Source organism: Capsicum annuum, chromosome 3 (assembly GCF_002878395.1).
Source record: "Capsicum annuum cultivar UCD-10X-F1 chromosome 3, UCD10Xv1.1, whole genome shotgun sequence".
Classification (NCBI taxonomy): Eukaryota; Viridiplantae; Streptophyta; class Magnoliopsida; order Solanales; family Solanaceae; genus Capsicum; species Capsicum annuum.
Window position 1 is genome coordinate 232,214,786 of NC_061113.1, and position 11,188 is coordinate 232,225,973.

Consider the following 11,188-nt stretch of genomic DNA (forward strand, 5'->3'; position numbering starts at 1 on the left):
GTCAATGACTTGTTAAGAAACATTTTAGCACATGATGGAACATTTGCCAGTTTTGTTTGTTGCTTTAACAGCTACTACTGTGGTCTACTCAAGAAAAAAAACATGAAGAAAATGGCAACTCCCACATGGACAACCTTTAATCTTTTCTTTGTCTTTATGATTAACGTTGAATGTGCAAACAGAGTCTTATATTGGTAGTTGAAGAGAAGAAAAATCTATATATGAGATGTAGGAAAGCTTTTTAAGGGTGTGAGATCTTTTGGAGAAAACTGTGTTGGTTTGATGCAGAGCAAACAAGATGAAACCACGTTAAGAGTATCAATGAGTTGGTTTAGCCCAATAACTGATATTAGATTCAATGATACGACGAGATGAGTATGAAATTAGATGAGTAAATATGGCATGGGCCGTGATTTACCATCTTTGCCCGTCTACAAGCCGATGGGCGGCACACAAAAAATCTTTGAATAAGACAAAATTCATGGTAATGGGTCATGTGGGACTTAATTCGAGGGAGAGATTGTTGGATGTACGAATAAAGTCTCACATTAGTAGCTGAAAAGCAAAGAGTCTATCTATATAAGGTCTCACATTAGTAGCTGAAAAGCAAAAGGTCTATCTATATAAGGTATAGGACTTGATAATGCAAAGGCATTTTGGGACAAATCTTTGCAGGTTGTCTAACCTAAAACGGCGGGATCATATCATGTTAAAGTATCTCTGGATGATTTAGCCCAACAATTGATACTGGGAGCACCAAATGGTTCAATGAGACAAAAGTATGGAATTGGTGAAGTACTGGTATGGACCATGCTTCACTACCTTTGCCCGTAAGTTAAAGCCGCATACACAAAAAGAAGCCTATAAGTTTTGGCGGCCACATATACTCGACTAATGCTGGTGGCACCAGTGAATCTCCAAATAAGCCCAAAACGCAATGATGGTTCACGTGAATCTTAATTCGAGAGTTAGATTGTTGGGCGTGGAAAAAAAAAAAAAAAAACTATTTTGATAGCTGAAAAACAAAAACAAATGAAGCAATGGTCTACGTATAAGGTGTAAAAGTACTCCTACTATACTGTGAGACCAGTTAGAAAAAACTCTGCACGCCTTTAGATCAAAGCGAACAATATTCACCATGGCGAATAGTAGCTTTGGGTTATTTTAGCCCAACACAATCAACCAGTAGCTGCAAACTTGCAGTCAATTCTCAAGGAAGTTGATCATCACAAGCAGAATGTGCTCAGCCAAAATAATAGCACTGCCACCTACTAATATCCTATGTTGCGCAGACTCTTCACTTTTGATGCCGCACCCGCGTCGAATTCTCCAAAAATACACTACTTTTGGAGAATCCGGCATGCACCCGCTGACAATTTTGGAGAGTCCGAACAACATAGCTAATATGTAGAAGAAATGAACCTTATAAGATTCAGATTGCCAAACAGCAATTCCGCATGCTCCCCTTAAGTTCTCTTCCCCAGGAAAAAAAACAATAACACAGATCCAAAATCCAAATCACTAGTTATTAAAGAATAAAGATCATATCCTCGCAACATGAATTGAATATCTTTGACACTAGATAGTTTAACACTTTCTATTACTGCACAGAAGAAAAAAGAACAAAAAGAATAGAAATTATAATCTCTTGTTCTCTCTTTAGAGCAACCTGTGTCCTCCGAGCAGCCATGTTATCGATGATGTCTTGTGCTTGAACCACGAACTGTCACACCATGCAAGAATTTGGTATACCCAAGGAAACTCAATTTTCTATCAGATGGTCTGATGCAATCCTTCAGAAAAGTGTAAGCCGTAGGGCCCAAATTCATTTCCTGCAAACACAGACATCATATCAAAAATATAATAAGATGAATCAATACGACAACACTGCCAGTACACCCTTGGCCTACCCGTGCTAATTCTTCAACAGAAATACAACGGTTTCCTTCTTGCTCAAAATAATGGAAAGCGACACTAGCAATTTGTTCCCAGTTTTCAAGGGCCTCGAGCTGATATGTACTAATTGCAGCAGCACAGAACTCTTCAAACTCCATTTGCTGATAAGATAATGGTTCCAGCTTCAATTTAACAAACAAAAACATGAGTTCAAAACTGTAGAAGCAATAAGATGTTAAGCTCAAACACAAAAATAGAAGGTGGAGGTTCTCGAATCTATAATCTAGAACAAAGAAATTTCTCTTGCTTTCAGGAAGAAACAAACTGTTAGGATTTATCTTTTCATTTGGCAACTAGCTATTCCTCCATGATATAGGAAAACAACATTTTCTTACTTAAATGCTACTCTCTTTACTAAGAGTGGAGCTTTCAGAAAATGAAGATATTATTTTTCGCTTGCAATAGCAAAAAAATGAGCTAAAGGAGGCATAGTAGCAGAAATAGATAGATAACCATCCCCTTGTATTTAGATTAGAAACAAAGAGTGTCATCTTGGTCGAAGAGTCCATTTTAACTAGGATGGACACAGGAAGCATAAAAAAATTGCAAGAACAATGTTATCTTCTATGCACTCTCCCAGATTATCATTTGACAAGTGCATTAAACACGATAAGCATGTGCTCACTTTACGACTGACTCCAGAAACTAACGATTATCACTTAAAGCATGAGTTGATATCTAGGATAGTAATATCGAAATGCATGTACCAATACATAAATGATGGAAGTCGAAGAGAATACAAACACAATAAAAACAATGTCCTACAATAACCTAGGCGTCTCACCAAATTTAAGATTTCAAGAACTCTGGCCTCCCTCATGGCATCAGTCGTTTGTTTCATAAGTGCCTGCACAATCAATTCATGATGCTGAAATTAGAAATTGGAAGATAGATGAAAGATGGTGGAAGATAGATGAAAGATGGTTAAACACACTACGTGAATAATTGTATTTATTTTGTGAAATAAAAATTATACAGTAAGACCACCAACCATCCTAAAATTATCGAGCGACAAACGACCAGCTTTCGGTTCCAATAAGTTGAATTGTGCCCTGAGGTATATTAACTCTTCTTCAGTCAATGCTTTTGAAAGAGCCTGCATTATAAGAATAGATTGAAATGGATTACACTCTCAAGAAAGCAGACTTCAAAAGAATGCTCCAAACAAGCATTTGACAACCACCAGTGTGGGAATTACCTTCAACGCTGCACGCTTCAAGGAAGATGTTCGAATATAAGACTTGACTAATTTAAAGATCAATATGTCTAAGGGTACAGAAGGATTTTCAGTCCTTAACCATGGATGAGCTGCAAATGCAAAAGGAAGCCATCAGATCCACAGGGTGTAACGCGTGTACAGTAAAATTGATGGAAATTGATACATGCCAAGAGAAATCCAGACACTGAGCACAGAGTATCTCCCTGTCACTCATTGATAAATGGGCAAATACACAGATTGTCGATTAAACTACGAAGGAAATGTCAGTTAGACACCTTAACTCTAACTAGGACCAGTTGGATACCTATACTTGACAGAATTGTCTTGTCAACCCGTCAGCCAACATAACCGCACAAAACAAAACATATGAATTTTTACACACTGATGATGTGTCAAATGATCAATAAAACAAAGACGGGTGTCATTTTAATAAAACATGTTATCCTATAAAACCCAAATAGAAAAATATGAATATTTAATCTCAACCCCACCCCCTCACCCCCCCTCCTTTTCCTTCATAATTTCAAAAACAGTACCATCTCGTCATAATCCTTTTTTGCGTGTGTGAAACTGGTAGCTTGCATTCATAATCCTTATCCCTTCAGAAAATAGCAGAAGCAGCGTGGCAAAAGTTAGGGGTCATAACCAATGGTACTATCAAGAAAATTTCAAGTCAAAAACTGTAGTTGCTTCTCCACCATGTTACAATTCTTTAGAAGCAACAATTGTTTGGGTGGCTGATTTAAAAGCTTCTATTATCTTTCGAACTATTAATTACTCAATGGAACGACAGTTATCAATAGAACATGGGTGAAAAAAGAAGCAGCTACAATCAGAGACAAAGAGAGAAGAATAATTGGCAAAATCAATGGTGAAGACTCATGAAAATGTTACAACAACCAACATTTGAACTGATGGAAAGAGGACTGCTCGTTGATGGGCAAGCTTCAGAGTTCGATACTTTTATTGATGAGCTAAGACAGTCGATGATGGTGGTGATAGGATGTTGTCGAGAGCAATGATGAGTAAGATTCTCTCTCCAAGGCCGTAAAGTCAATTGGCGGCAGTGGCTCAGTTTCATCTTTGGGCAGACCGCCAAATAATTTAACATCCATTAACCTTATAGACGTTCTAGTTAACTCCATTCTAATCCTTACATCGAGACCAGACATTTTTTTGTTATGAATTGAACCGCTGGGAAACAGCCTCTCTACTGCGTTAGAGGTAGTGGTATGGTCTGCGTACACTCTACCCTCCCCAGACCCCACGATGTGGGAATCTACTGGGCTTCTTGTTGTTGTTGTTGAATTGAACTGCTGGTCTGTCGTTTGTGCAAGGAAGATGATATGCTCAGGCGGTGGCTGTTGCGAGCAAGGGTGAGAAAATTGAAGTGAAGGCGATTAATATGGTGATCTCTGATGAATGAGGCTTTTCCTAGAAGATAATGAGAAATTTAGCAGAGAAGAGGAATATTTACGCACTCAAAAACCGAGTCTCACATGCATGCTTTGCCACATCAGTATTATGTATTTACAAGACATGTTTTTAGTCAATTAACAGTGTTCAACTGGTCATGACTGAAGATCAGGCATCTAAATGACATTGTGTGGGACGTTTGAGGGGCTATCTATGTATTTGGCATTGATTAATGGGACAATTTTTTTTTTTGGAAAGCTGATAAATTGAACATAAACAACTTACCCAGTGCTTGAGAAGCAGTCATTCTCTTCCTATGGTCTTTATTCAAAAGCCTTTTCACAAAATCTCTGGCCTCTGCCGACACTGCAGGCCAAGGAGAGTCCTCAAAATTAGGATCAGCTCGCAACACGGAACGGAAAATGCCAGACTCGGTACGTGCCCAGAAAGGTCTACTTCCACATAGCAAGATATAAGTTATCACACCAATACTCCACATATCTGCTTCAATGCTATAGGACCTATGAAGTACTTCAGGTGCAACATAATATGCACTGCCAACAATATCATTAAGACGTTGCTCTGCAAAAGGAGAAGAGATGATTGCTTTACATCTTAAAGGCAGTGTTGAATGCCAAATTAATAAGGAGGTAATCATACATGATACAGCAAGTCAATGAACATGCACTGAGGAGCAAATTTCATAAGCAAACACCACCATAAATCAGGAGTATCAGGAGTACTGATTAAATGAATCAACAAAATAAAGCATTTCACATCCTTATCACAGGGATGCAGCTCAAATGAAATGGTGTACTAGACCTGGCTTAGCAAAGAATAATTGGTGACTGACTGTGACATGAAATAATAACGAAAAGTTGCATGCTGTATAACAGCCGAACTTCTCAAATCACTCCTGATCCACTTATCTTGACATTTCCTAAATTTAATTTGTTAAGCAGCTGACTTGCTGTCTAAGGTGATGAAAATCATCACAAAAGAAAGATGAAGACAATCATGCTGATATTTCGATTTACTTACAGCAACTGAGCATCTGCGGAAAAGAGATATCAACGCCACGGCTTTTGATTTCCAGACATCCAATATTTATACAACTAGTGTTTTAAATTATAGTTTTGGGACTCGTTTTGGGAAAGAAAAAATGAAATTCGCAACTGGGCTTTCTAGCTTTTCTTACTCTTATGCTAGATATGCAAGTAAAGGCGACATCTAAGCTCAGTCATATCTTAAAGATCTATGTCCTTTTAAGTAAAATGTGGAATAATGACAAGAACTCCACAAACAGCACTACAACCTGAGACTACACAATAGTGAGTCCTTGCCTATTAAGATTAAGAAGTTTAAAACGCTTTACATGATATCTCTTAAAGAAACAACCAGTTGCGACTACAGATATTTGTTAACACATAGATAGAGATTGCCTTCCGATGATTAGCTTTCTACTGCTTACTTTCTGCAGTGTGTTTCACAACTTAACTAGTATTTTATAATATTTACCAACAATTAGAAAACTGATCCAAGCAGTGTCGGAGGTAGGAATTCCATTCAGGGGGTTCAGAAAAAATAGCACGCTAATAGTGTAGACAAAATGAGCGGGAGTAAGAAAGCGTAAGAGAGAGGTCAGAGAGAGTTGGGCAGCAGCAGAGCAAGAATGTGTAATAGAGAAGGGTTTTTTTAATTATCTGACTTTTGAAATAAGGGATTTGATCCAAATTCGAATTAGGTCTGTTCCCTTTAATAAAAGAAGCGTTAAAAGGTTACAAAAGGTTGTACACCGGATTCGAACCTAAGCACCCTGGCGCATTTATGAACACCTTTTACCATTGCGCTAAGTCTTTGGCTTGTGTCAAAGCGGTTCAACATTTAATATAGAGACATAAAATACAAATTTGACCCTATATACACAATGTAATTTTCCGACCCCGGGGATTCGGATGTAGATTCGCCCCTGGATCCGAGTAATTACACCTGCATCTTTTAAATTTGCCACTATGTGAAAAAGAGATTATTTTCAAAGATGCAAAGCATCCAAACAAAGACCTTTCGAAATATGGTAGGCCCCACGTCATCATAAAATTCAATAACAGAAGCGGTGAAGTCAGAAGTTAAGACTCCAAGTGCAATTTTTTTTTTTTGAATTTGGTAACTTAAGATTAAGTGCATTTTCAAGAAGCCACGACAACTATGGCCGTTAAATGACAGTTGGATAAATCAACCGAAAGGAAAAATAAAATCTAAATGGTCTTTCTTATCCAGATGCAATCATTACCTGGTCGAATGAAATCTGATAGACCAAAATCAATAACCTTCATCAGTGAATCCTCATCTTTCTTTGCAAAAAGAAAGTTCTACAAGTAAATCATGTAATAGGAGCAGTTAGACCAGTGGAGTAAGAGGAGAAAATCTCTCCGAAATGTGATTCACATTCAGGAACTTTTTTTAGTGAGGTTGATTTATGTAGTACCTCGGGTTTCAGATCGCGGTGCACTACACCTTGAAGATGACAAAAAGCGACAACATTTAGTATTTGAACCACAATACTTTTGGCATCTTCCTCTGTGTATCTCCCACCTCTGGGAAAGGAAAGGAGAAAAGCATTTTTAAATTTGAATTTTCATATTAGGATTAATATACAACAACAACAACAACAAACCCAGTGTATTCCCACATAGTGGGGTCCGGGGAGGGTAAGATGTACGCAGTCCATACCACTACCTCCGGAGAAGTAGCAAGGCTGTTTCCGATAGACCCCCGGCTCAAGACAAAGAAGTTAGGATTAATATACAAATACCAAAAATTACCTTGATAGAATCCTGTCCAATAGTTCCCCGCCTTCACATAACCTATTATGAAAGAAAGCATTGGGAAAAAAAAAAATAAGAAGTAGACAACTCACTTGAGAATTAAGTTAAAGCAACAACAACAGCCACGTCATGACCTATGAATATCAATATACACTCCGCGCCATTAGTTCCCCTTTCATTCTAATAAGAAAGTTTCTCTTTGACAATTTAAGGTTCTCTAACAATAGAGATCATCTAAGCCTAAAACTTACTCTTACATTGACATAAAATCTTTGGAAAAAAAAAAACTTCTGTCAAGCGTGACCTAATGAAAGTGTACCAACATGATAGAATTATCTTCAAGCAATGTCAAATAGTCGTACCAACAAATTGGAGGCTATTAAAGAGAAAAAGTTTGGAAATGAAGATACTTGATAAAATAGAGAGCTAACTTATTGAAGCTTAAAATTTGAGTAAAGAAACAGTTTCTGACATTAACTGAAAGCATCTCTAGCTAAACCAGAATAAGGTAAGTAAGACGAAATTGAAGATAAGGAAAGACGTACTCCATCACTATGTAGACATTGTTGACATCCTCAAATGCATCATAAAACTTGACAAGATTCTGATGTCCAGATAAGGCTTTCAGTATCTTTACCTCCCTGCGAACATCTTCAATAGAGATGGCGGTGGTCATCTGTCAAACAACGAAAAACATTCATCCCGTCAGCAGCCTACTCCCAAGTCAAAATTAACACTTATGTACCATGTCATTGCCAGAAAAGGTAGTATCCACACAACGTAAAGGCAATCCCACTTAGAGAGAAACGGGTGGCATAGATTTGAATTGCAATCTCTACTATCATAATATCTTTACACACACACACACACACATATAACTGCTTTGTATATATACTGTTTGCTTATGGATGTCTAACAAGCATTCAACAGCTTTGTATAATGTCACTGATTATGGGATTTCACGAGTCAGACAAAATGGAAAATCAATATTGACAGAAACAGACAAGGCCCTGGTTAGCAGTGTTTTAGACGGCGAAAGGCGACAAAAGGCGACAAGGGTCTACCCCACCTTGAGGCGCTCGCCTTTTTGAAGTGAGGCGCCAATTAATACCCAAAAATTAAAATATTTAATTGCATATATAAATGACCAAAATCTCAATAGCAATAATGTTTTAGCAAATATTTCAATTCAATTCTAAAACTAAAAGTAGATAGTAGATACTAAAACTCTAGAACTTGAATGCCTCAACTTTTAAACCCTAATATGAACTTTGAACAAGAAAGTCGCGGTTTGTGGCTTTGTGTAAAACCCTAAAACCCTAAGATTGCCTTTCAACTTTTAAATGACGTCAGGTTTTTTAAAAAAGAAAAAGGTGATGCCATCGTTGTCTTTCTCGCTGTGTCGCCTCTCGCTCTCACCTTTTTCTCAGACATTGCGAGATTGTCCAGCCTCGCCTCTCACCAAAGGCGCTAAGGTGCCCTTTCACAGCAGTGAGAGTATGCCATAAAAGTTTGGCGCACTGGTTTTAACACCAATAGAGAACTCATAGATATGTATGCATATACGCAGCACGTCATCAGTCAGCTTGTAGAATAGCTATAGCTTCTAAGTTTCTATCAATTACTCTTACACACTAAGCTATTCTTATAGGTCAAGCTGGCTTGAAACATTTCATTTCTCTTACAGTCCTATCAACAAGTATTCTACAACATGCATTTTTTGTCCACACCAAAGGACAAACCATCGGTTCAAACATCCTGTTTAGCACCAAGAAGGGAAAACTTCCAAACTACATAGAACTTCCACCTACATTATATACAACATATCCGGTGGAGTCTGGGGAAGGCAGAGCGTACGTAAACCTTAACCCTACCTTAGTGATAGGGAGGTTGTTTCTGATAAACCCTCGGTGGATACATTATATAGCTAGCTATAACCTAAACAACGATCAATCTTACGGATTTAATCTGAATTATATAGCTTCTATACGACCATTTGGTGATGCTGCACTATCATAAGATCAGAAATGGGTGAAATTTAGCAGCAAATGCAAACACATACCACACACCTTAGCTTTTGAGATGATCTTCACAGCCACTGGCTGATTTTTGAGTTCGCCTTTTTTACCTTTCGCCATACAAGTATGCCCGAAATGCCCTCGACCTACCTCCTTTCCCAAGTCATACTTCGATGTCAAGTTCTTCGGATAACCAAAGCTTTTATCAAGCTGTCTCTCACCTTCACCACCTTCATCTTCCGGTATCGGTCCTTCTTTCGGCTTTACCGATGTATTTCCCTGTCGCTTAAGGATCGCCGATAGTATCGGCTTCGCCGGAGACGGTGGTGGAAATGGCCATTTAAATTTCCTCCTCGGCGTTCCGACGGGCGACGGCGACGGCGCTATTCCGGCAGGGTACGGACTCTGAAACGGACTGGTGGTAAATGAGTGAGCTGGCGTACTGTTATTGGTGTAATTCGTTCCGTTTCCAACTGACTGATGAGCTACCGGAGAACGCGGTGGTTTAGGGCGGTGGTTACCGGAGACGGCGGCGTTTCCGTCAGTCACCGCCACAACGCTGCCGTCATTATTACCGGAAACACCTTTACTGCAACACTGCCCCATCGCCGGTAAGAAACACTCCGATCACGGCCAGTCAAAAGTCCACTATCATGTGACGGTCAACAAAAAAAAAAAAATTACAAAGAAAATCCCTGTCCGAAAATTGGAAATTTAAAGACAGAAAACAGACTAATTAAAAAAGAAAAAAAAACTCTTTAAGATTTTGTAAATTTCAAAGCATTTATATTAGTAAAAGAAGAAGAAGAATAAATCAAATTAAAAAAAAAAATGGTAAGCTGACTATAGTTATTGTTGACATTAAAGACATTTGGATCAGAAAAATCTGACGTCAACACGTCAGAAATTTGAAAACCTTTGTTCCTAATCACTTCTAATTACTCTAATTACACTGTTAAAACACAACAAAATCAGATTAATATGAACAGATAAAATTGCAAATGAAGGACAAAAAGTAACAGGTTAGTGATTGAACGGCCCAAGAAGTTTCTTTCATTGATAAAATCGGCTATTTTGACACTTTCTTCTTTTGTTGTATGTACTATTATTCCACACTCACACTGTGTGTGTGTTTTCAAACGCCGTATTTAGCAAGTTCAAAAAAAAAATGTTTGTTAAAACCTGTGAAACACATTGCCAACTTGTCTAATTCTACTATTGGTTGGAGCTTTCACATTGTAACACTTCATTTGTTTGGGATGTTAACTTACCTAAATTAAGCATAGGTTTCCACGTTATGTAAAATATTAAGTATCTTGGAATATCCGGTATTAGACTTTGTATAATTTTTCAATAGATCTTTTCCAAAATAATTTTGACCATGTTAATAAGTGTGAAGTGTTCCCATTTGTATACTGTTTAATTAAGAAGCAATCGATTTTCCTTTTAAAAGATTAGGTTTTAACTAAATTTTAAATTTCGCGGTATACTAACAAATTACTGAATTAGGATTATAATACGAACATGAAAGCAAATCTTAAGTAATTAGCAGAAGTAATTCAGACCGAATTATTATCATAATGTTTTGAAGAGATTTTTAATTCTCAACGAACAAATAATTAGTTTTTCTTTAAAAACGTTAAGTCTTAACTAATTTTTGAATTCTGCAGTGCACTGACAAAATATTGAATTAGGATTATTAAATGAACGTGAAAGAAAATCGTGAGTCGTAGTAGAAGTAACGCAAACATGAT

General features: G+C 37.6%; 1 protein-coding gene across 2 annotated transcripts; it reads right to left on the reverse strand.

Moving 5' to 3' along the window:
• Nucleotides 1-1,503: 1,503 nt before the first annotated feature.
• LOC107863055 (CDPK-related kinase 4) lies at nucleotides 1,504-10,580 on the reverse strand. 2 transcript variants are annotated; one of them, XM_016708807.2, is made up of 11 exons: nucleotides 9,486-10,580; nucleotides 7,962-8,092; nucleotides 7,414-7,455; nucleotides 7,077-7,185; nucleotides 6,882-6,960; nucleotides 4,877-5,173; nucleotides 3,155-3,264; nucleotides 2,948-3,052; nucleotides 2,741-2,803; nucleotides 1,911-2,078; nucleotides 1,504-1,832 (listed from the first exon to the last, which is right to left on the reverse strand). In XM_016708807.2, exons 1-11 carry the CDS (start codon nucleotides 10,038-10,040, stop codon nucleotides 1,692-1,694), a joined length of 1,800 nt encoding a protein of 599 aa, XP_016564293.2. In that variant the 5' UTR covers nucleotides 10,041-10,580; the 3' UTR covers nucleotides 1,504-1,691. The 2 variants fall into 2 exon arrangements, with proteins under 2 accessions (XP_016564293.2, XP_047265452.1); XM_047409496.1 differs by having other exon boundaries at nucleotides 9,479-10,564.
• Between the last annotated feature and the right edge of the window lie 608 nt (nucleotides 10,581-11,188).